The 26,846-nt window shown below is 39.4% G+C and overlaps 1 protein-coding gene across 2 annotated transcripts; it reads left to right on the forward strand.

Annotated features, from left to right (window-relative positions):
* The first annotated feature begins 4,233 nt into the window (after nt 1-4,233).
* Nucleotides 4,234-25,920, forward strand: LOC114566887 (periostin). Of its 2 annotated transcripts, XM_028595716.1 has the most exons (23): nt 4,234-4,492; nt 5,270-5,368; nt 10,268-10,332; nt 10,450-10,607; nt 10,682-10,846; nt 10,970-11,116; nt 11,352-11,493; nt 13,540-13,752; nt 13,861-13,995; nt 14,205-14,353; nt 14,812-14,948; nt 15,613-15,743; nt 15,916-16,046; nt 17,013-17,115; nt 17,212-17,279; nt 17,389-17,434; nt 17,523-17,558; nt 19,133-19,474; nt 19,607-19,636; nt 22,499-22,543; nt 24,605-24,691; nt 24,817-24,852; nt 25,153-25,920. In XM_028595716.1, the coding sequence occupies exons 1-23, from the start codon at nt 4,374-4,376 to the stop codon at nt 25,206-25,208; spliced, it is 2,640 nt and encodes an 879-aa protein (XP_028451517.1). In that variant the 5' UTR covers nt 4,234-4,373; the 3' UTR covers nt 25,209-25,920. The 2 variants fall into 2 exon arrangements, with proteins under 2 accessions (XP_028451517.1, XP_028451518.1); XM_028595717.1 differs by lacking the exon at nt 22,499-22,543.
* Nucleotides 25,921-26,846: the final 926 nt, after the last annotated feature.

Below are 26,846 nucleotides of genomic sequence, written 5' to 3' on the forward strand. Positions count from 1 at the left end.
GCTGTTTTTTTCTGGTACCTTTAGATGTCATGTTAGTTTGAAGGAATTATGTTATAGAGATTAAAACATAAATCAGATATACTCTTTAATTGTTTTTTTACTTTTGTTCAATGCAGATTGCAGACAGATACATACATGAACAGGACGCTTACATTTAAGCTTATTATAGTATGTCACTTTTAAGGATTTTACTTTTTGCTGAAAATATTTAATTTTAGAAAGCTGCTAGAAGTAAGTGGTTACAGTTCGTTTAACAATTCTAATGTTTTCTAAGTCCTTTGTAGTCTCTCAGTCATAAAGGCTTATCAGTTCTGAAGAAAACCTGTGAGCAATTCAAAAGAACAAAAAAAACAAAAAAAACATGGTTTGGTCAAAAACTTCACATCCCTTTTAATATCTATGTTCTTTAAAGAAGAGTTTCAAAGCCATGACAGCTTAATAATCTAGTACCACGACCTGATGAAACTGCCTTGGAAGATGATGCGTGCATGCAAGGATCGTAAATGGGTTAATAAATTAGTTGACATGTAGCTTACACATTTATATTTTTTTGGCTAGTTGACAATCTACTGGACATTGTATTTACCTTGTCATTTACTTGGCGTATGCTCTCATTTAAAAATCTGACGTGGCCAAGGCTCCAAATTAAAAACATATATAAAAGGATGCTGCAGAGCTTCTAGATAATTGTGGTTTTGGAGAAAAAGAATGAGGTACAGACCCAAGGTAATTAAGAACAATTGTTTTAGATTATAAAAGTTCCATGGCCACAGCATCAGTTTATGAACCGCCAGTGAGACCAGAAATATTTATAAATAATTTGTTTAGAGAGGTTTTGAGAGTTTGGATTCAGCTCTGGTTGCATAGTCTTGCATTCACTTTGAATGAACTGCCGTGAGACCGGGTTGGTCTTTAATACACTGAACTTTATATGTCAAACTGTTTGAGTTTTAACATCCCTCTTGCTTTGATTTGGATGTATTGTTAAACAGTGTGAATCCCAGAAGTGAGTGCCATATTATGAGTGCATTAATGGAGTTGGACCAAGTTCTGTACAGAATTACTGAATCCTTTCAGAAAGCTTCTTCCTTCCTGCTCCAACATTATTATGTACATTAACAGCTGAAATGCCCTCATTAGTTCAAACACTCACAACAAGGGGAAATTGTAAATATGTCATTTATCTTCTGGCACATTTTCATCCCTTTATCAACTGGCCTTGTACTGTCACTGCAAACCTTTTGTTCTGCAGCATGAATTTGTTCTATCAAATGTGTACTCATTTGTGTATCATTACATTACATTCATTTTGGGGTCTTGCTCAAGGACTAGAGGAGCAGGGTGTTAAACCACCAACTCCTTTAATTAATGGAAGGTTGTTCTAGTTCTTCTATGTGTAATTGGTGTTACATTTTGTGCAAGTAACTAATCAGCAGGTTACAGACATTTGCAAAGTGTTTCCTTTCTCACTTTGTGAAACAAACAGATTTATTTACTCTGGCTAATGTGCCATTCAACCAGGAAGTCAAACCATTCTTAATGACTTTCTGTAAGTGGAGAAAGATGTGGAAAAAGACAAAGTAGTAATTTTCTTCTCCTAAAGACCGTACTAAGAATAAGAATAAGAATAAGATGTCATGCCCGACAGAAATATCAGGTTCCAACGACTTTACAACACTTTCCTACGGTTTAAAACAGAAGCCAGTCACACAAAAACTCATGCATGAAAGCAAAATGTTTGTTCTCCGACAGACTGGACATTTTGGTTTTCTCTCAACTTATGTTTTGGCTGCTTTCTGTCACTTTCCTATTTGTACTTCAATAAGTTCAGTCAGCGAACATGTGACCAAGCGAGTGAAAACAAGATGAAATATTCAACATATGATGACACTGTGCTCCATATGTGATCAAAAGGCTGCGCTGAAATGCTCCTAGGTTTATGATGGATCTTCCAGTCACAGATGCAGAAACACATTACTAGAAACGTTCACACCCGCATGTATACATGCTCACACTCATAATGCTTAAATCATGTTCAGTAACATTTGTATTATGTAATGTAACATATTAGTTCAAAATAGTAAGTGGCTTTCAATTATTATGACTAAACTGATTAGTAACGGACATCTGAAAAGAATCTATATTGTCCTAAAAATACACAAAACGTTTGCATTTAGAGTGCATGTCATGAATCAAAATGTAGTTACTAAATAAAAGAAATAAGATGAAATCAGATTCCAGGAATTTTATGATCAAGGTGAGCTAAAGTAAATGTTTTCTCAAATCATTTTGCAGAAGTTATTCTTATTTGTTGACCTTTTTCTAAATTTTGAATTAAACCGGTCATATTTGACAGGACACATGGAGCAAAAACACTGAATTCCTTTAAATAGATTGTGCAGATGTGATATACAAATATTAATTGATAAATATTCAATATAAGCCAATATAACCAATATAAGCTTTTACTGTTACATTTACATGTCTTAATGCCATTTCAAGGAATCACAAATGGCTGCACTGACAAGTCATCTCCACTAGGGGGCAATGTTATTATAGAATAGAGTTCCTGCTCTTTGCTTCCTTTCTGCCAATATCGCTCTGCAGGATTTGAGATTCAAAAATAATCAGGTTGCAGGTGGACTGTGGTGCAGTCCTGTGGGAAACAACGGCACAACGGGAATTAAATTCCTCTTGAAGGTTGGTTGAGGGAGGATGGAAAGCTGACAGAACAAAGACAAAGGGAAGTAAACTAAGTGACAATCCAGCATGTACTGTAGGTGTTTGTGTGTCTTTGAATGCATTTATGTTCGTGTGATATCAAGGAGCCTTAAGCAGGAGAGGGAGCAAAAAGGAAATCAATACGGTTTAAATTACTGTAGATTGCAGGCTGGGCTGATTATTATCTTGTTTGTCTTAAATGCTGAGATAGCATCATAGACAGGAAGTTGTCTCTAGAGGGAGGAGGCCCTGTTGGACACAGCTCAGCATCCTGCCTGCTGCTGTCCTCCCTGGGATCAGAGAGACCACGCAAGTTCATAAAGAGTGAGTAAATCTGTGATGTACTGTTGGTGTACAAATGTGATTTCTGTGAATCAAGAAGGAAGAAAATCTACTTTCTCCATTCTGCCGATCACATATTTGTTTGTTCATATTTGTATTATTTTTTTAACAAGAAAAACTCTTAATCTCTGCTTTACTAAATCATATGCATTTTGTAAGAAACCAAACATTTACCAATACCTGGGTTGGGTGCACTCTGTCTGGTTACATTTGTAAAGTAAACCACAATATTCAGCTACTAATTCAATGAATAATGAATCACCATCACCAAGAGAGTCGACCTGCATGTTTCCAGTTTAGAAGCATGTTGATGTCAAGACCGTACACGACGACATCTGAGGAGCCCTTTTTTCCATGATGGATTTTCCCTTTGAAGTTGTATCAGATCTGGCTATGACACAAGAGACGGAGACAGCTGCAGGGAAAAGTTGAGACCGGGGAAGAAGCTGATGAACGATGAACATGACAGCAGGGAGGATGAAGGGGGAAAGAGGAGTTCAGGGGAGGAAAGACTGGTGGAAATGATGAATCCACATTGTAAAAGTAATGAGGAGGGTGGTATCCCAGGGGATGGACGATAAAAATATAGTTAGGCTTCTGTCAAAGAAAGACGATCATCCTATCAAACCTATAATCTAGCCTTATTTTCTAGCCTAATTAAAACACAGTCAATTTAATTCACATATTTAGTTGCCAGATGTCCTAAGGACACATATAATTAAGTATGCTTATGCATGTGTGTGAGAATATGAAATTTTTATAAGTTACTATATCTCACTTCTTTTTGTGCATCTTTCAATAGTGATGGGGACTTCAAGTGTGTTCCCTTCTCCAAATGATCTAACAATCTTAAATGCATGTGTCAAAACCTCTGCATTACACAGTAGTCTGATGGTGGGAGGTAACGCTGTCATTATGGAGTGTGGAGCACTGTGAAGTTTGAGTTACAGGGTGTCTTTGGTGCTCTGGGATGTGATGGGGGTAAAGAAATGTATATTCGAAAATCATGTGCAACAACATGAGGGAGGGGGAGACAATAAGCTCGACTCAGAGCAGGAGGGAGGATTTTGGCTAAAGAGAAGGGTGTGTGTGGGTGAAAACAGGACGTAATGGTATGGAAAAGACAGAGTGGGTGTGTGCTAGGGAGTTGGTATAAAAGCTCCCTCTCTCACTCGCACTTCCATATCTCCTGTGTATTTTTTTTTAGGGGTGTGGTGTGTGTGTGTGTGTGTGTGTGTGTGCACGTGTGTTTAAAAGACAAGAGGAGTGTTTGTGACCTTGCAGTATAGAGGACTGTTAACCTCCCTAGGATGTGTAAATTGTTAGTGGTGACCTCAGTGCTGGTGGCACTCTGCTCTCTAGGGAGTGTGGATTCTTCAGCTTATGACAAGATAGTCACCCACAGTCGCATACGGGCCAGGAAAGAAGGGTAAGGAGATGGGATGTGGGGGAGGGAGGGATAGAGAGATTGTGTGAGGGGAAAGAGAAGTGAGGTGACACATGCCAAACTAAGAGAACAATGTAGCAGCTGTTTTCAGTTTCTTATATAGCAGATACGTGGTTATTTTAACAGCCCTGATCAACATGTTTGTCAACATTTGTCTGCAGATGTAATTTATGAAAATTGCACATTTAGTAACACGCTGACCATATCTATATCAATATAAAGTGCTATAAATGTCTGGTTGTATATCCCTGCTATGGTTTAAGGTGGTTTGAATCACAAAGAGCACTCAATCATGATTTCAGAAACAGGTCAGCCACATTGATAAAAATATTGATTCAAGCCATAATGGAAAATTCAATATTGTCTTTGACATTCATTCACTCTTTTGCTGCAAATAATGTGCCCAATTTGCTGTTTGAAATTGATTCTGAGTTAGAATTCGTCATTTAAGTTAAAGGAAGTATCTTTTTAAAGGGCTTTCACTAGCTTTCTGAAATTACTATTAATTAGATTAAAATAAGCATTTAAAGTATAAGGTTCATATTAGCAGTTTCCTTAAACACAGTGAAAACATTCATCGTTAAGAAGCACTTTACATAAGCTTTGGCATGTATAAATACAATTTTTCTCATCGTTCTTCCTTCTTTACTTTACCTGTCTTTCTTTCCACCCTCACACACTCCCTGCCTCACCCTTTCCTTTCATACCCCTGCTTCTCCCTCATCACCCATCCTCCTCCTCCCCTCCCTTCTCTTACAGATCCAATGTGTGCGCTCTGCAGCAGGTCCAGGGGACTAAAAAGAAATACTTCAGCACATGTAGGAACTGGTACAAAGGCTCCATCTGTGGAAAGAAAACGTAAGTCTTTACCAAAGGATTGAATGGATCTAATTGCTACATGTTTTTATTTTATCTTTTTTTTTATTTGCACAGAATGACCTTACCCAAAGTGCAAACCACTCCCTGCTTCCACACATCCTGCACATAGACAGGAGTATTTCAGATAAGCATCTGTACGTTTCGGTATTTATGTATTTTATCCTGCGCCCACCTCATCACTTGTTGGCCCTTTTGTTTATTAGCAGCAGAGGTCAGCTCTGTATGAGTTGCCTGATCCCTCAGGCTCTTTCCTTCTTAACACGTAGCTGTCTCACTGAACCTTGTTAAAAAAAGACACATGGTTCATGATAATGATGATTGAATATTTAAATTTCAAACATTTTTAAGATATCTTTTTAGGATTTTAGGGATTTCATAAACATGGAAAGAGAGAAGACCCAAACTGCAGCATATTATTTCTTGTGTTTCATATTATATATATATATATATATATATATATATATATATATATATATATATATATATATACACATATCATATCCAGTATATGTTTTTGTCCAGATCCACCCCTCCTCTCAAGTCTGGGCATGCTGTGCAGCCTGTGTTTGCTCTATTGTGGGCCTGGTGGTGTAAACGCTGCTCAACAGTGATTGATACCCCTCCAACACGTTTCAGGTGTGTGTGTGTGTGTGTGTGTGTGTGTGTGTGTGTGTGTGTGTGTGTGTGTGTGTGTGTGTGTGTGTGTGTGTGTGTGTGCGTGTGCAGTTGGGCGAAACACAGGATGTATTGCAGCTCTAGTTTAATTATTTAACTATCGATTTGGATTCTTGTCATGGGTAGTGTGTAGTTTTTGATTTTTCAATTAGTGCTGTATGTGTGTGCATGCAAAAGTGTGTGTATGTGTCTCATACTGACTTTTGAAACTTTTTATTGAGGCAAATTACCATGCATTGTGTGAGCTGTTAAGAACTGTGCTAAGGTCATTTTAATAGTACTAGTTTAAGTGGAGAGTTTTCTGTCCCACTGCGGGACTGCAGCTGTTATAGAATTCATATTTTTTTGCTGGTTGAAAAATGCCAAATATAAAGATAGCAGTAAGCCAAAATTGTGCTACCAGCAGAGAGTGCATGAATGATAGATATTTGAACTTCTGCAAGACATTTAACATCTGTGGGCTTGTTGTTGATGAATGGAGTGTAATATTTTCTTGTGAATAATTATTAGAGTAAAAAATGAAAATATGAAATATAGCCGCTGATGTTTTGATGGCGTGTAAGGCTCGATTGGAGCTGTGCACACACATGTGCAGAACAGACAAGCGCACACACACACACACACACACACACACACACACACACACACACACACACACACACACAGACCTTTTAGTCATGCAATAAGCTGTGTTAGCGCTGTGGAGATAGGTCAATGCGAGACTCGGATGAGCCTGAAAATGAGATGAGAGAGAATTGATAAAAGAGTCATGTTCTGCCAACACAATACAGCGATCCACTACTGAGATAATTTTACATGGAACCACACAGCAATTACTTAAAAAAGACAAGATATATATATATATATATATACATATATATATATATATATATATATATATATATATATATATATAACACGAGGGAACATAGCAGGAAGGTAATGAGGGTTTTCAAAGGTACCAAACACATTTAATTGTTTTTGTCTGTCCTTGGTATAAAGCAGTTAAAACAACTATAAAGAAGTGTATTAAGTTAAGTTAAATCAAACTTACTATGGTTAGTTGTCATGTTAAATAATGTCTGCCTTCAGAAACAAACACACACACAGATTAATTGTTAAGAAATGTGAATTCCTCTACATTTCACTGTTTTGACTTTTAGCAAATTGAGACTGAAACATGAAACATAATTTATGGGACCATATCAACCATGAATTACAGTATACACAGATCCATCAAATATATTCTACTGCACTATGTGAGTTAAAAGTATTAAAATGTTCCACCAGCAAGCAAATTACAATGAGCAAAATAACATTATGACGAAAACAGACAAAGAACCTAAGCCGTGTCAGAAAAATCTTGCTTTTCTCTCTCCTTCTGTCTGTTGTCACAGTGAGGACATTGTTCAGCAACATTGCAGGAAATCCACCCAGCTGTGATTATATCTGAGTTGGATTTGGTGTTGATGAAAGATTAGGAAAGGGTGTTTGAGTCTGCAGTATGGCTAATCTGGACCTTCTAGTGTATACTGCAGGTTGGTGTGCGAACAAGCTGGTGTTTAAACAAGTCTTGAGGCTGCAGCAGTTGAGGTAATCCCTGGGAATCTCTGAGAAACCACTATTGCAAGAAACAAATAATGTTACTGTGAGTTAAACCTGCAATGTGTTGCTCTAAGTCTCTACTCTGGAGTTGACTGATACCATGGAGATTTCTTAATGCCTTCATTTCCACAAAGAACTCTTGTAGTGCATTGCTGGAGGTTCAGGTGGAAGCGATTTTCTTCAAAGTGATGTGCTGAAGGTGGCGACACAACATGCAGGGAGCACAGGATATGTGCTTAATTTTTGGTTAAACCATTATAATGTCGGAAAAGTGGTAAAGTGCATTTCCACATATGAAAAAGGAAAACGTTGGCACAATATTCAGAAAGCCATTGGCACTAAAGGAAAGAAAAAACACTGGGACACAAGAGACATTGTTACTGTAATTGTTACTTACATAACAGACAACAGACAACCCCACCTAGTGTTTTTGTATGTGTGTGTGTGTGTGTGTGTGTGTGTGTGTGTGTGTGTGTGTGTGTGTGTGTGTGTGTTTATGCCCTGTGCCACATCTCCTCATCTGGAAGCCACATTGAACTGGTTCATGCAGTGACCCTGCCAAAGGCCTGGTTTGCAGTGCGCTGGCTAGTTATACCTCTCTGGTCTATACTGCATCCATTATCCTGTCAGAGCACAGCCGGGGAACACTGACATCATACCTTCCCAACAGCCAGCTGTGCATGGATATTTATGTATTTTGCATTATAACAATTAGTGTCAATGCATTGAATGATTGCAATATAATGCAATGGCTGTGTGCACAAAAATAGCAAATTTAAAGTATAGTATAACCGCACACATTGAACACACGAATGCAGATTAAAGTAGATTAGAGCGGTTTGCCAAAACATGTGAGTCATTTTTGGGAGTTGGGAGTTGGGAGAAAGTGAGTGATGCTGCTTTTGTGTGTGTGTGTGTGTGTGTGTGTGTGTGTGTGTGTGTGTGTGTGTGTGTGTGTGTGTGTGTGTGTGTGTGCGTGTGCGTGGCTATAAGGGGGTGACTTGTTCTTGCATAATATAGCACTACTGTTCATTTCTGAAAGGAAAGAAAACCCTTACAGTACTTGTTTTGGACATGAACCCTGTAGAGAAAGCACAGAGTTCATATAGAAACGGGAAAACAGAAAACAGGAAACCTTAAATCTCTGCTCCAAACCTAACACACAGCCTCAAACACACAGAAAGCTCCAACTAAAACCCATTAATTCCTTCGGGTTAAACGCTAATTAAACTTATTCCAGGATTCAGGAACTACATTGCTGTTTCTGTGGTGGCTCATTGTTCAGTGTCCAATGTTGACTCACTACTAGTTTGTCTGCATCTTGGAAGATTTGTGTTAGCTTGGGATAAATCCCAATAAAATGTCTGAATGTTTGATTACCATCTATGGTTCACTTTCAGCAAAACTCTACTTGTTAAACATTATTTATTCTTCCATTAAACCTGAATTTTATAGAATACTCACTTGTGGCTCGCACTGTCAATTTTCTTACACCTCATTCTGTCATTCATAACATTGCAATAAAGTGCAACTTCCTGTAAACCATGTGACCAATTGAGGAGCATGGGTCAGCTCAGGTCCTCCCAGCTTCCTGCCAGGATGTTTCTAAATCTTTGAGCTCTGTTTCCCCAAATGTTCATAAGCTGCTCCTTCCATCAACAATCTAAATCAATCACATGGTCACAAGAAGTCAACTGTATGTCAAGATTTTGTTTTACTTGGAGACTTCCTTGAAAATTAGATTAATGGCAAAAAGAAAGTCTAGGGGCGCGGCAGGCACCGCTGTCTGAATTTCATGTTAACATACTTACATTATCTTGATGAATATAAAGTATTCTGCAAAGCTCTGATTTCCATAGGAATTTTATTTTTCTGAGACTATGCCTGTAGAAATAATCCTTTACATGTGTTATTCAACAATCATTTTAAAATATTTATAATGTATAGCTTGGAACTGTTGAGCTAGAGGTTTGCTTACTTTATTTCTTTTTCATTTGCTGGGTTTATTGCTGTTGCATGAGATATTGGAAATGATGTCGGCTGGCTCTCTTAAAGCAAGTGTCTCGGGCTAGTTTTTCTTTCTGTGTCCAGTCCAGCTTTTCTCTGTTATTGCACCTGATGGGAGTTGCACAGACTCGCCAGTTTTCTTGTGGAAGTGTTTAATGAACCACTTTCTTGTTATTGGTGTTTATTTTATTCTCCTTGACTTGCTTGCATCACTTCTTCTGCCTGACTTTTAAATGTGCTTTGCCCAATGATGGATTTGTTATTTGGTGAATAAGTTTCCCTTTTTTGTGCAGCCTTGATCTCCTGTCTCAAATTTCTTCCATTCTCAATCCAGACTCATCATTCTCTCCCTCTTTGATGTCAATTCTGCTTTGTTGATCTGGCAAGCTTCTTTTGTTTCCTCAACTTGAATTCACATTCACATTGCATCTTGCTTGGTTTTATTTTTGCTGTTGTATCCCCTCTGACACCATACAAATAATTATTTTTTACATTCTGTGGCTGAATTCCTTAATTTATGTTTTTTTTATAGCAATATCAGCTAATTTACTGTATCACAGGTCTAACATATTTGTGCTTTTTCTTTGGAAGCTTGGTCCTATATGAATGCTGTCCTGGGTACATTAAGCTGGAGGGCATGACAGGATGCCCTGCAGGTATGTGGCTCTCACCACAGCCCCTTTCTGGTCTTCTTTTCTTCGTTACGAATTATCACTCGTACTATAGACTAGTCTGTTTCTGAGCAGGAACAAATTCTCTGCTTTCCCCCCCAGTGGCTCCCATTGACCATGTCTATGGTACGCTGGGACTCGTAAAGGCTACGACCACACAGCAATATTCTGACATGTCCAAGCTGAGAGAGGAAATTGAAGGCAAAGGCTCCTTCACCATGTTTGCACCTAGCAATGAAGCCTGGGAGCAGGTGGAATCTGTAAGTAGAAGTAGTAAGGAATTCAAAAATATACAATAATGACTCAATCTTGACTGACGTTGTGATTTCCCCAGGATGTACGGTCTGCACTGGTGAGCAACGTGAACATCGAGCTGTACAACGCTCTTCACTTCCACATGGTGAACCGCCGTCTTTTGACCAAAGACATGAAGAACGACATGACTGTCACTTCCATGTACAATGACCTGGGGATCTACATCAACCACTACTCAAATGGGGTCAGTTCATCCACTGTGTTGTAATGCATTAGATCACATGAATACACAAGTGAATGATGTCTATACAGGCCTTCTGACACCAATGATTCTGGTGGCTTAATAAAACATTTCCTTTCTTCGAAGATTGTAACAGTAAACTGTGCCAGGATCATCCATGGTAATCAGGTGGCCACAAATGGTGTGGTGCATGTCATTGATCGGGTCATCAGAGGTGTGGCCAACAACATCAAGGATGTCCTGGATGTCACCGATGAGCTCTCCTCCTTCAAAGTATGTAAAATAAGCAGCACTCTAAGCTGAAAATAAGTTACAAAGTCAACATTACATTTGACCAATGTGCTTGGAGTGGAATTTGTGTGTAAAAAGATAGATAAAACTGATTTAAAAACGGTATCAATTAGAAACTCAATGCTGTGAGCAAAATGTTTGAACCAGTTTAGTATCTCCCAGTGTGACAAAATGTTACATGTGAAACACACTGTGTTCACCTGTTCTTGTTACCCAGGCAGCAGCCTTGACTTCTGGTCTGATGGACAAGCTGGACCAGCTTGGCCACTATACTCTGTTTGCTCCCACTGATGAAGCCTTTGACAAATTGAGCCCAGGCTACATGGAGCGTATCATGGGAGACAAGGATGTTACTGCAGGTACATTGTACATGTGATACACTAATGATGACGTAAACTACTTACATACCATGCTTTGATTGATTTTGGTGTGCAAAGGTCTAGAGCACTTAAATATTTCAGCTGTTGCCGTGCTGTAGCCAATGTCAGCTGGTCAGACGGTCTGTTCACCACTTTGGTCCGGAATGGCATATTTCAACTACTGTTGGATGGATTGCCATGACATCTAGTGCAGACTTCCATGGTCCCCAGAGAATAAATTCCTACTGACTTCAGTGATCTTTCCTCTAGCACCAGCAGCCTATCAAAGTTTACACGTATCCAGTCAAATAGCTCAACATCAACCAGATAGATTGGCACAAGATTTTGTACATCAAATGAAATTTGGTGCAGACATTTATGCCCCTGACTTTTCACGTAGCACCATCATTAGGTTAAAATTTTAATTTATTTAAAGCGCCAATGTGTAATGTTTTGAGTTGATTCTTAGCAAAAAAACCTTTGTTCTTTCACAAATATGTGCTCATTCATGTGTAATTACTTCCAGCAACTAATCAAAGTATTCTTCTTGTAAGCGTAGCATCTGCCATTCAGAATCATTCAGAATACATTATTACATATTCTGCCATGTTGCGCCTCCATCTTTAAAATACATTAGCCAAAGAGGGACATACCTCCGCCTTTCGCGCTTTTACACTCAGCGGCACCGTGACAAATGCCAGGGGGAGATTACTGGCGACTGCCGGCAGATTTGAAAGCCTGTTGAAGATGGAGGATCACGCTGATACTTTACTAACATTAGCTTGCATTCGTTTGGGAACCTAATAGCTTATGTTAGCAATGAAATGGTACCAAAATAACGAAAACGTAAAACTATTATTACACTGGAAGGAACACTCACGGACAAAGTCGTACTTCTCGGAATAATATGGCCATCGTAGGAGTTAAAACGCGATCGGAATGGGAGGGGTTAGAAAGTAATATTCAGTTAGTTGTCATATACAATTTCACAGCTAGATGGGAGAAATTCTTACACGATGTAGCTTTAAGGCTAAATACTCGTAACATGTAATGATATTCTCACTAGCATCAGCTGTACTTTGTATTTAGTGGGGGGTGGCAGGTTAACAAGGGGGCATTTTGGTCACCTTTTTAAGAAGGGAGATGGCATCCCCCCTCATCCCCCCTCAAATCAGTACAGCATCACAGAGCCACTAGCATGGCTGTCGAATCTTATTCTGTAACATTCATTTGACTTGAAGTAAACTTTAATCACACTGACAGTTTATTTCAAAACTAAACTACTGAAACCATCTTCCAAACCCATTCTGCAAATTCCTCCCAAAAGCATGTCTAAACTTAGATAACCATCAAATTCTCAGGAGCAAATGAGTAGACACACTCACACACACAGGCATGTCCACAAACCACACAATGAAACCGGGAAACTTATGTCTCCACAGTGGCAGCTTATCTGCCTATTTGCTGAGTCACTGGCATGCCAGGAACATCTATTAGCATGAAGCCAGTTTGTGGTGTCCTCAGTGAGTGGCTCCCTCTGGGGACACAATACAACCTCAGATAATTTCTCAGATACTTGGCAAACAGGCTTTGCTGACCAACCATGGAAGCCTCCAAAGTAAAGATGATATGAAGCCTTGTGCCTTGTTTTTTCAAGGGAAGGTTTGAGCCAAAGAGTAATTTGGCCGGCAGTGCGACACTGATTGCATTTGAATTCTTGTGGGTTTGGAAGGGTTTTTACATGTTGTCATTGCATTGCTTTAGCAAACCAGTTTTGCTGGCTAAGTTTGACAGTTGGACTCAGTCAGAGGTGTAATCCCATATCTTAATGTTGACAGAAGTGCCTAAATATTTCTAAAAGAGTTGAAAGAATATGTATGTCCTTGTGCATGAGTAATGGTTGCCACTGTAAACCTCAGATTGTGTAACCAGAGTACAAAAATAACTACAGGCAACCCACAAAGTATATTAAAGTGTGCAACCTGATCAATGGCTGTGTGTGTTTGTCAACCTTTATCTTTCTCCCACTTTGTCCCACCTACTCAGCCCTGGTGAATTACCACCTGTTGAAGAGCGTCCAGTGTTCTGAAGCAATCATGGCAGGGTCAGTGTATGAGACCGCAGAGGGCAGCACCATAGAGATCGGCTGTGATGGCGATAGTTTGACAGTCAATGGAATCAAGATGGTGCTGAAGAAGGACATTGTCACCACTAATGGTGTCATCCACTTCATTGACCGGGTGCTCATCCCTGACTCAGGTGAAACACATGTTGATCCAACTTCTCCCTCAGCAAATTCTAACATTTGTTGAAATCATTTGGCAAAATGTGATCATTAACATGTTATGTTTATGTGATTCATATCAGCCAAGGACGGGATGGAGCTAATGGGAGACTCCCAGAGCACGTTCACTGACATGGTGTCCGAATTGGGCTTAGCCGCTGCCATGGGTCCGAAAACAGAGTACACACTCCTTGCTCCCATCAACACTGCCTTCACTAGTGAGTTGAGATTAAGAGAATTGACCTTGAGCAAGGATGTAAAAGAAAAGTCATATGTTGTCTTTCACAGATCAAAAATATGCTAACTCATTATATACTTTTCACTACTAAGACTTTAAAGCACACACAGAAGGAAATGTTTAATCAGGATTGGCATCTCATATAACCCTAGAAATTTTAAATCTGTAACTGTTCTGTGTGTTTGTCAGACGAGGTGATGTCAACAGACCAGAGCCTGCTGAGATACATTTTGGAAAACCATATCTTGAAGCTGAAAGTTACACTGAGTGAGCTCTACAATGGACAGCTTCTGGAAACACTGGCTGGAAAACTGCTCCGAGTCTTCATTTACCGCACTGTGAGAACTGTGTGTTTGTGTTTGTGTGTGTGTGTGTGTGTGTGTGTGTGTGTGTGTTAATTGTTGCATTAGAGAGTCAACCAGAGTCATCAAGGAACAGGAAAATAAGATAAATAAAAAGTGACGGAAAGACAATGGAGAGCGTCTGCCTCCATATTGGAAATCTGAAAGCCATTACCAGCCCCCTTACCAAGTGCTAACATAAATTTGCTGTCTTTCAACTGTAAGCAAATGCAATAAAACAGCTAATTAGTCAAGCTCTGGCAAATGAAGTGTTTTTCTGCTCTGCTGGTTCAGATATTAGAAACAGCTGGGTTAAAATTCCCTATAGAAACTTTTGTATTCTTCTTTTTGATTGATTGCAATCAAACATTACAGTGTGACCTTAATAGTTACTAGATTTATACAGGGATTTTTAGACCTGTAACCCTGCTCTCTGAATGTTCTTCCTTTGTTAGGCCGTGTGCATAGAAAATGCATGTATGGTACGTGGCAGTAAAGAAGGAAGCAAAAGTGCCCTCCATGTTATGAAGTCCATCATCAAACCGGCCGAGAAAACGATCTACGAGCTCCTGATTGCTGATGGACGGTTCAAGTAAGAACTGTCTTATTTTACGTTTTTGTTTTACTCTACTTGTTAATACTAATCAGGTTGGATGTAATTATTGTTTATTTGTTGTTTTTAATACATTTGGTTTCCTGACATTTGCAAACCATACCATATACATGGCTCTGTGACAGATATTGGCACCAGTTGAGTCTGATGATGAATAACTGAGGCAGCAGATGTGGGAATTAATGGGACCACACAAGTCTCACTCAAAGTCCATCATATTACATTACAATCCCTAAAACCACAATCCTCCTGCCTAAAATGAGCTACACACTACAGGTTTTTGATCCAAATGTGACATATTGTATATTTACAGCACAAAACTCATTGTGCCATATAACCGGAGCTGTTCTTCTCCTGGTGGAGAAAGTTGATGTCTTGACTGGCTGACGTTTGTGCAGTCTGAAGCACAGTAGTTTACCATGATAAAAAACAGAAAATGACAACAGAACTGCCTCAAAATGTGTTTTTATTACTTATTATTTCTGTCTTTTTGAATTGTAAAACATCAATATTATCATTTCCATGGATCCAAAATGCATATTGCTCTTAAGTTTAAGCTTCATTTCACTCCTACAGTACTTTACTGTATGTTGATTGTGTATATTGATGACTTTTTTCTTTAATTTTTGTTTTATAAATGTAGGATTTTCCTGTCGCTAATGGAGACAGCAGGTCTGACTAATCTACTGAAGCAGGAAGGCTCCTACACCATCTTTGCACCAACTGACGATGCCTTTGGTGACCTCAGTAGAGAGGACTTGGCTCTGCTCAAAAGTGTGTACTCCACTGAAATGAACACACATCCACATACTTTCATGCATTGGGGATTGCTTTTAAGATAGTTTTGTTCTGATTTAAAGTTACATAATGCAGGGGTGAGGAGAGAGAAAGAATGCTAGTTGTCCTGTACAGGAAGTAAATCATGTTTACCTCGTGTCATTGACAGGTGATCTGAATGCTTTAAGGATCATTCTGCTCTACCACTTCAGTAATGGCATCTTCATCAATGGAGGATTAGAGGGAGGAGTTACCAACTTGCTCAAAACCCTCCAGGGCAACAACTTGCAAGTTATTTCTGTATGTATAATCAGCCATAATTTGACAATTAGACAATACCTATTTCAGCATGTGAAATTCAACACATTAAAATGTTGCTTTTTGAGTAAGATGTGCAACCATGATTATACTATGATTTCAACTCCTGCCCACGTTTGATTAAAAAAAGGCTCTCTGGGAAATTGAAAAAGAAGCAGAGGAGATCATATCCAAGGGTTTATTCTTCTTTTAAGAGCATATTTGTATTATGTAATCAAACTTTAAATGACATAAACACATAAACACACATTATTTTGACCTTCAAAGCCTCCATTGTGAGACTTAAACCCAATCTTTACCCACGTTCTCATTTAAACAATAGCATCAAAGAGCCAGTGCTAATCTATAACTTCAAAGCTGGATATCTCTGGAGTAAGGCCAGAAGTAATAAAACCTGGCTTCCTGTCATTTCCAACAATGCCCACTCTCAGGTATTCATCCGCCATTACCCACCTCCCATCTGACGCCCTCCAACTGCCATTTTTCTCTGTCTGCTTGCTCTTGCTCGTCAGTCTCCATGACAGCTTTTTCATCATTTCATCCATTACCTCAATTTTGCCCTCCGTCTCTCTCCTATCGTGCTGATCAGGTTATCAGCCATGGACAATGATTCAGGGAAGCATTAGTTTTTTTTTTTAAATGGACTGAGAGGGGGAGCTTGTAGGCAGAGGATAAGGGAAACTCTTTCCCTTACTGACTCAGCATGCCCACTTTTAGTCACCTCCACCTTAGATTGCAGGAATTGAATTCTTAAATGTCCCTTCCAACAAAAGAGCACACTGCCTGGGATTCCTAATAAAACCTCTCATGTCAAACCATTTCAAAATGGTCTCAGTACGGTATATATTATTTCAACAGTAATGGACGTAGCTCACAAAATAAGAATGTGTTTATTGATACGCTTTAAAAAATATATATACATACATTGTTTTTTTCTGTTTTTCCCAGGTAAACAACTCCATTCATGTCAACTCTGTGGATGTGCCGGACAGTGACCTGATGGCAACAAACGGTGTAATCCATGTGGTTAAGAATGTTCTATATCCTGCGGGTGAGAACAGCAGACATTATTATACAATCAGGCAATGTGCACTCTGTGCTGGGATGCATTATCTTATGTTCTTTTGATGATGTTTATTCTTTACAGACCTTCCTGTGGGCCGCCAGGATCTCCTGGTCCTCCTGAAGAAGCTGATTAAGTACATCCAGATAAAGGTAGAGAAAGCAAAAATACACGTGTCTGAATATACATAGATCACAGAGGATTTTTCTATTATTCTGCATGTCTTATAACTTCCATTCTTTTATGCTTTTTGTTCTTTAGTTTGTTTCTGGATTTTCTTATGCTGAGATCCCACTCACCTTCATCAGTAAGGTTTTTTAGCACCATTGTTACTGCATGACGGGTGAATATTATTGCATCTGCAACAACTTAAAACTTCTTATGTTACTTCACAGAGAGAACCATCACAACCACACATTATGTTGACACAGGTAAGACACTATTTTGGTAAAGTGGTGATTCTGCTGTGAAATGCATGACTGCCTTTAAAACAGATTAATGTCCTTTGTTAAAAAATGAGCATCTGTTCTTAAAGTGAAATCCTTCTTGCATTTTGCATGCATGTCATTGCTCCATTCGGGCCTCTTCCATGGCTCTCTTTGTTGTTCCTCTGATTATCCACTCTCACTATTGCTTAAGTCCACTTGGACCTCTTGGCATGTTTAATCAGTTCCTTTAGGGATGAGGTAACTAGGCTGCCAAAGCATAACAGGGACCATAGAGGACTCTTGGATGTTGTCCATTCAGTTGGGCTGAGTCCAGTGCACTTTCACAAAGATGGGAGCATGCCTTCATGTGTTGGGTAACATAGGAGAAATGAAGCCCAATTCTTCAAAGGTAATTGGGCCCATTACATAGATTGTAGGTGAAGGTTTGGACCTCTGGGGGGGGGTTTCATTTTTAGGGGTTACAATTTTATGCAATTAAATTATGGAAATACAAATGTCGTACTTATGTACGATTTCTGTTTTCCACAATTTTGTTTTGTTGTTAACCTTCTTAAATAGGATGGGGGACACATCTTGGTAAAGCAAACAAACTATTCCTCATATTGATATACTGCATATTAAGAAGTTTAAATTAAAATTGCACTAATTTAAATTCCAAGAGGTTGTAGTTTGGATCAGTACAAGACTTAAAGAAATTATAAAAATGAAATAAAACATGTATATGAATGATAAACTGCTTTAAGTTGACGTAAAACCATGCAGAATACGCACTCTCACTTTGTACACACGTGTGCACACACACACACACACACACACACACACACACACACACACAATTAGAAATTACATAATTATCTTATATTTACAGTTTAGATAAAAGATGGAATTAATTTGTATCCACATCATGCATCCTTGTAGGAGTACAAACGATATTAAGCATAAATGACACAAATCTCTTAATTACAGTACTTTGTTTGAAAGACAGAAATGAGTCTGGTTCTGATTACTGGACTAGGCCACGGATAAAGGGACCTCAGGCCAAAGATTAGAAGGCCTCTGATACAAGCACACATCTGCTAGCTTTCATCTCTATATAGCTCATACGAAGACCGTCACATTACAATAAACAATCATCGCTCAGAAGAAGAAAATATAAAAAAAGAGGAGTTGTAGGATTTTACAGAGATATCTGGCCCCAAATTGGAAAGGATTATCCTTTTGAATAATTTTCAAGATTTCGTTAAATACCAAAACTTGTAAATGTTTTATAAAATATAAACATGTCTGTAATGTGATGCTTCAAACTCAACAAGCAGAGCAGAAAATAAATATGTCCATCGGGAGCAGCTTACTGGACCATGGAGCGCAAGAGAAGCAGTTAATAAAGTGATGCAAACTAATATCTAACACACATCAGACCCTTTTGTTCTGCATGCTTTAACTTCACATACTGCACCTCCAGCCTCCTTTGCTCATAATATAAAATATGTGGGAGTGTTCAAAAGATAATATTTCTTTCATTCTTAATTCTTAATGTTACCTCTTTCTCTCTGCAGTCCCTGATGTAACAAAGGTGACCAGAGTCATTGGGGGAGACCCATCTGTCACCAAGGTGACCAGAGTCATTGAAGGACAGCCTACCTTTACCAAGATTACAAGAGTCACCGAGACAGAACCAATAGTCACTAAGGTGGTTGTCAAGGGGGAGCCTGTGATCACCAAGGTAACCAGGGTCATTGAGGGACAACCTTCACTCACAAAAGTAACCAGAGTCATTGAGGGAGAACCTTCACTCAAAAAAGTAACCAGAGTCATTGAGGGAGAACCTTCCATCACAAAAGTAACCAGAGTCATTGAAGGACAGCCTACCAATACCAAGATTACAAGAGTTATTGAGGGTAAGTTCCTGGACGTTTAAGAACGTTCAAACCATTCATATTTTGAGAGCAAATGAGACGTTAGATGATAAAATGTGAACATTACAAAAGGTCCGATAGATTGGATGACACAACACGCTTTATTTAACGCAGGTGGAGATCCTGATACAGATGGAATCACAGGTCAGTTTCTCTTAACACGTTCTCTCCCTTGAAGCGCATGATCATGTAGATCTAAGAACTCCCATGCATCTTATAACAGCTCTTTTAACAAGCATCCACAGTCATGTTGACCACGTTTAACTGAGCATCATAATCTAATGTGAATTTCCAGCCCGGTCTCATGGAAGTTCGTGTAAATGTGACGTTATTTGAATCTATTGATACGTGTTCACGGAGACGTTTTTGTCGGTTTTTACGTGATGGACAACACGAAAATGTAAAGTAATGTATTTCAATGGGAAGCATATTTTGTGTCCACAGCACGAAATTGTAGGGAGTAATATAAGAAGCCGAAAATCCGCGTAGGGAGGTTGGTCGGGATGGTGGATGGGTCAAACAACACAGGACTTTCACCCGGGCGAGCGGGGATCGTGTCCCGCGTGCAGCGCTTTGTTTCCCGGGGATGGCGTCCCTGCGTGTGGCGTTTTGTCCCGCGTGTTACTGTGGCGCATCTCCCGGCGTTTACGGCGCCCTTTCCCCGCCGTTTAAGGCGCCCTTTCCCCGTAAGTTGGCGTTTTGTCCCGCGTGTAACTGTGGCGCGTCTCCCGGCGTTTACGACGCCCTTTCCCCGCAGTTTAAGGCGGCGTTTCCCCGTAAGTTTTTCCTAAACCCAATCTCCGCCATCCCGTTATTGTGGCGTTTTGACCCGCGTGTTACTGTGGCGCGTCTCCCGGTGTTTAAGGCGCCCTTTCCCCGGCGTTTAAGGCGCCCTTTCCCCGTAAGTTTTTTTCTAAACCCAACCTCCGCCATCCCGTTATTGTGGGGCGTCCCCAGCGGGGTGTCTCCAGCGGGGCGTCTCCAGCGGGGCGTCCCCAGCGGGGTGTCCCGAGCGGGCCGTCTCGCGGGCACCTCCCGGCTTATGGAGCGTCCTTTTCGGCCGCCTCCCGGCCGCCTCATCCAGCGGGTCCCCAGCGGGCCGTCTCGCGGGCGCCTCCCGGCTTATGGAATGACCTTTGTGTGACATTTACACGTAAAAAGTAATGTGACATTTACACGTAAAAAACGAGAAAAACGTCTCCGTGAACACGTATCAATAGATTAAGAATAACGTGGACATTTACACGAACTGCCGTGAGACCGGGTTGGAATTTCACGTTTTCTTGGTGATCTTCAATTGAGTCATCAGACACAATATTTTCATGGTGTCCATTATCTTAGCCTTAAAGGCACATGTTTGTGTCATTAATGGATGCTTTGTAGATTGTTAAATGTATTTGGTAATCATAACCATTTTTCAAATGTATAAATGTTAGACTGTAAAAGCTACGCTATTCATGTTGAATAATCATTTATCTCAAAGTCACAAGCATTGTTTTGCCTGCCAATCTTGTTTTCCAGCTATTTCTTTATTTTTAAGGCGAGCAGTTTGGCTTACCTCTGGTGGATTAAAGACAAACCAAACACCCATGTGGTTTGTGTCCTGCTCCGCTGTGGCTAGCTTAGTGCTAAGAGCCAAAGTTTCTGTTGCTGCTTGAGCTTGTCTTTTCAGTTCCTCAACTTCTTGATCAGCATTTAGTATTATACATCTGACCTGATTAAAACAAATTTGAATCTATTACTTTTAACTGGTTGATATTGCTGGTGACATTTTCTCCCAGGTTTCACTATTACAGTAGCTAGTTTGCAGCAAACAAAAAGGACATCCACTAAAGGCAGTGGCTAAAATCCAGGCATCATTCCACAAATGTGAAGCTGCTTATATGGCTACAATATTAATCAACAAATACACAACTAAATAAATGTAGGATTGTATAATCACCTCCCCATTGGCTGCTTATGAAGATGAGCAATGTCAGATTTACCCAAGCAGACCTTGTATTTGCAACTGGACCCTTAGACTGGATCTATTCATCTATCCAGGTAAATGTAAAGGACCACAAACAATGTAACAGTGTAAACCCCAGTATTTTAAATCATCCTGAAGAAAAAGTTAATTATGATTACACTCACTGCTCCATTTTCTTATTACAAACAGTCCTACTTACGTATATTTTGAAGTAGGAGAATGAAGTAGGCCAGAAACAGAAAAATGTTAATAGCTGGTGCTTTACTGGCTGCTGCAATGTTGAGTGGAGCATCACAAATCCTCTGTAATAACATTCTCCAATAACGGACAGCCAGACATGGATTGTACAGTATATTATGACAAGCTTTGGACAGCCACCATAAAAAAAATCACAAGCTCATTCTGGTTTATGATGTTTGTATAGGCTCAGTAATGATGCCACAGAGGAAGGAAGTTAATTTTGACAGACCATCTTCTGGTTAGGCTCACATCATGACATAAAGATAAGGCCATTGTGCACCATGATTTGGATGTCCATCTTATCACCTATCCATCTGATTTCATCTTTTCGTCAGTGTTCTTGTCTCTCATGCAAGAATTCCATCCTATTACCCATTCTCATTCTAATTCAGATGTGATGTGTATGTGTGAGCACTGTACAGTGTGCAAATTATGATGTGTCATTTTAGGGTGCCCATATTAGACCATTGGGCAATTGCCATGTGTGGGTGCAGGTGAGCTTTAGGCTGGTTTCACCTACAACTGCTTCACTGGTGTCTTGCAGCTTAGTTTGCGGGCTAATACAAATAATTCCCTCTCTTTTTCTGAGCTGAGCGCCCCGCTGCACACATGTACTTTGCACCCTGTGAGTGTGTGTATGTATTCATACTGCACAACTGTGCTTGACTTTGTGTTGGCGGTGGCGGAGGAGGTGTTTTACGGGATGTATGTGCCTGTCAGTCTGTCCGTCTGTCAGTCAGTACAGTTGCTAAGTCGTTAAATGACTTTAAACACCCTTCTCCGCTGCCGGTCTGAACGTGGAGCCAGATACACCACAGCGAACGAGCCTTTTATCATTGAGGGTAGGGTCTTCTTATACAAACTCTACATACAAAACAGGTTTCTTTAAAATGTTTTGTCCTTTCCTCCTTGAAGTAATCATGTTTACAAATCGGCATTAAAGATAAGTGGTTACTTTAAGGTGGAAAAGAGAATGAGATGCATTTTTTTAAAGGGGTGATAGAATGATTATATAGGGTATTTCACACTGTTCCTTAAGGTCTCCTAATGGGGTATGTACATTGGTTTGGCTGAAAATGGCCTGGTTGATATTTTATTGGCCCTTATGCATCCCTGTGTTTTGGCACTATTTGTAAAAAGAGCTTTTCTTCCAAATATGGCATGAATATTTAAATGAGCTGCACGCTGATTGGTTGAGTGAATCCCCATACACACACATTAGAGACGCGACAGAATCTCATATTCCAGACACTGCAATGTTTCGTTACCAAATTCACTTCTGAGACTTTTTTATGCAAGAAATCAACTATATAACGCTCAAATATGGGCCGTTTTACAAAAATTGATGGCTAATTGCAAATTTGGTAAGACGTGTCGGACTTTAGGAGCTCCACACAGTCTGACGAGAAAGCGGCAGCCTGCTGGGCTCCATACCCAGTGCAAAGTCACCCTTTGTGGATTACTGCACTACCAGGGCTCCGCGGCCGGCTGCCGGCATAACTATAATATATTTACAGTTTGAATTTCGTCACGGCACTTATATCACAGCTATCCCAAGGTCTTACAAAGCTAGAAAAGCTAACAGTCCGATTTGAATTGAACGTTCTTATGAACGTGAGGGGTCTTGTTAGGAGGAGCAGCTAGCTAGCTATGTGTCCCATTCAATACAATGGGAAAATATCATGGTTACCTAGCTACACTTTCGGCATAACTATAGTATATTTACAGTTTGAATTTCGTCACGCCACTTATATAACATCTACCCCAAGGTGTTATAAAGCTAACCGTTGTGTCGGATTTCAATTTAAGGCATTTCTGTGAACGTCAGGGGTCTTGTTAGTAGGAGCAGCTAGCTAGCTATGTGTCCCATTCAATACAATGAGAAACGATCGCGGCTAGCTAGCTACACTTTCGGCATAACTATAGTATATTTACAGTTTGAATTTCATCACGGCATGTATATTACAGGTTCCCCAAGGTCTTACAAAGCTTAGCTAACACTTGTCCGATTTCGGATTTCAATTTCATGAATTTTTGTGAATTTCAGAGGTCTCGTTAGGAGGAAGCTAGCTAGCTCTCATTGATGGACTCCAGCTCACCGCGGGCTCTATCAACGAGACTCGCGGACAAGAGGCGTTTATTTCCCCAATCGTTTGTTTAAATAACTCAACACATATCCATTATAACACACAGTCAGACAAAATTTGCAATTAGCCCATATTTGAGCTTTACATAGTGAATTTTGTAATGGAATATCAGAGATCTGCGCGACCTAGATTCAGAAGACTACCTCAGTTCAATTCAATTTTATTTATAGTATCAAATCATAACATAGGTTATCTCGAGACACTTTACAGATAGAGTAGGTCTAGACCACACTCTATAATTTACAAAGCCCCAACAATTCCAACAATTACAGTAATTCCCTCAAGAGCAAGCAGTGCGACAGTGGCGAGGAAAAACTCCCTCTTGGGAAGAAACCTCGGACAGACCCAGGCTCTTGGTAGGCGGTGTCTGACGGGCCGGTTGGGGGTGTGATCTCAGGTCAGTTGTGTAGCCTATGTAAATGTTGGGGCGTGACCGTTCTCTTAATACATCCATGGGCGTGACAAAGGTACAAGTCCTGGGATGCTGACGTCAACTTCTAGCTTTGTTGAGATTCGCCCGTTTTCAGCGGCAGTTTCAAAATATAAGATTTTCATAGTAAAGGGGTGTCAATGGGATTTTGAGCTTCTATGTATGTCCTATTTACCCACCGAACTGTCGTTATTCAACTATGACAAGGTAAAATCGGTTTTGCATTCTATCACCCATTTAAGTAATGAAACTTCATACTTGATTTTGTATGTGAGAGACAAATTGTTCAGCAGTTTGGATCTAATGGTTTTGTTTTGACTGTTCAGGCCCAGACTTCTCTAAGATCACCACCATCCACGGCAACCCAAATCTGGTCAATGAGGAATCAGAGCGAATTACCAAAATCATTCAAGGTGAATACGCATATAACTGCAGATCTGTGTTGTGGTGTGTGTGTGTGTCTTTGTGTGTGTGTCTTTGTGTGTGTGTGTGTGTACCCAAATGCAGTGATTACCTGTGTTGTCTCTTTGTTTTACAGAGGGAGGTAGATTTGCTGCTGCGAGGAAAACTCCAGGTAAAAGTATAGTTAGTTAAGGACACATTTGTCAACACCAATGTTGGACTAAAAAGAGTTTGCCAAAAAACACAGCTACGTACGAAAATATTCATAGAAAAAGAAAACTCTCTAACCGCCAATTTTTATTGTTTGATTTTTATTTTACTCTTTTCACTTTTTTTCGTTCCATTATATACCTTTAAGTCCTTCCACCTATTCTTCATGTTTCATATCTTTCCACCTTGACATGTTATCTTTTGTCCTTATCTTCATTCACACTTTTGATTCCGTCCATTAACTCTGCCTTCTCGTTTACAGCTGGGATGAGGAGGAGAACAAGCCTGGGCAGGCGTCATTACAAGCCAAGGGAGTGAATCCAATAGAGATAAAAACACCTTCGGGCTCACCGCAGAGACTGAATGCATCTCCAGTGCTCCTGGACGAGTGCTGGAGGATTGAAAAACTGTGGACCAATAGGGACAGATCAAATCAATCTAGCTATTTCTTTGTCCAAATCATCAGTAAGAATGATTGTTTACTATTCCATCTGGACCATACTGTATTTGATAGGCATGATGCGTAATAACAATACAATTAAATTAGAATACCCTCCAGTAAGTAATGTACGTATGCAAGGGAAATATGGACTTTTGCCTTGGGGTAGATGGTGTGTAAAGTGACATTTATTCTACCACTGAGAGATTTATTGCTTTTTTTTTAATCATGTCACTTTGTAAATGGATGGCTTGGGAAGTTTTTTGTTATGCTTTTTATGGTGCTCACATTCTGTACATTGGATGCATTTGAATGAATATGATAAATGAAAAAGTGTTTTGCTGCCATTAGATGATGTATTGAATCTCTGTAATTTACCACATGGTGATTAAAAAATACAATTCATTTTTATACAGTTTTCAGTAATTCTTTTCAGCTTCCATGATTTTTTTTATTCGACAACACCTAAATGTGTCATGCTGTTGAATGTGAGTCAGACATGTGCATGTCCTTTTACAACTAGGCTTTACAATCTTATATTTGTTTTTAACCTCAAAGAAGGTAAATAAAATGTGCATAGTGACTTCAGAATACTAATTTCCTGTCATTTGTGTCCATTGTCCAAACAGATCTAATCTTCATTACAGTAATGTTACCTTTCCATAATTGCTACTTGTCTATTGAATTTTGACTTGACATTTTCAGTTGCAAACTGGTTATTCCGACACCACAGGAATGCAGCAAAATGCCCTATCTCTCAATGTTCACGAAAGTGAAAAATAAATTGTATGCGCCCCATGATTTGGATCCGCTCAAAAATGTAATGGGTTTGGCACATGCTACACCCTTCCACCAAGTTTCATTAAATTGGGCCTTAGTTTTTCCTTAATCCTGTTGACAGACAAACAAACAAAAAACAACAACAAGCAAACGGTCAACCAAACTGAAAACATAACCTTCTTGGCAGAGGTAACAAATTAATCATAAAAAACATATGTAAAAATGTACTCTAGAACAACAAAAGCAATTTTTAACAGTAAGAGATTAGTTTACCTAAAATCTGCATTATGTTGTGTAATTTACCAACACAAAAGCAGATGAGGATAAAACTTCAAAGTCCCGCCATCATCTGCATGTTTCTATAACCCAATTGATTATTCGCATATGATTCTAAACCGAAGTTCCATTAAACATAAAAGAAAACTGTATATTTTGTCCACAATTTCTTTATAAAATTATTTTGTGTTCAAAGGATTTCCTGAAAAACAATTCATTTTGCACACATTTGTCTTTTGCATCTCCTGATCAAAAGGTATCTGCATGGTGAGAAAATGTTCATTAACATTGTAAACCAAAAAACCAGACTTGAGGAATTACTTTAGCACATTTACCAGTAATATCACACAAGTCTGCATCTCATGTGCGACTCATATATTCCTGCCGTTTATCATGTCATATTTTCCTTCTGAGAAGATAACGAACATGGGACCGTGAGCAATAAATTATGAACTAGTACT

Source organism: Perca flavescens, chromosome 13 (genome assembly GCF_004354835.1).
Source record: "Perca flavescens isolate YP-PL-M2 chromosome 13, PFLA_1.0, whole genome shotgun sequence".
NCBI classification, from domain to species: Eukaryota; Metazoa; Chordata; class Actinopteri; order Perciformes; family Percidae; genus Perca; species Perca flavescens.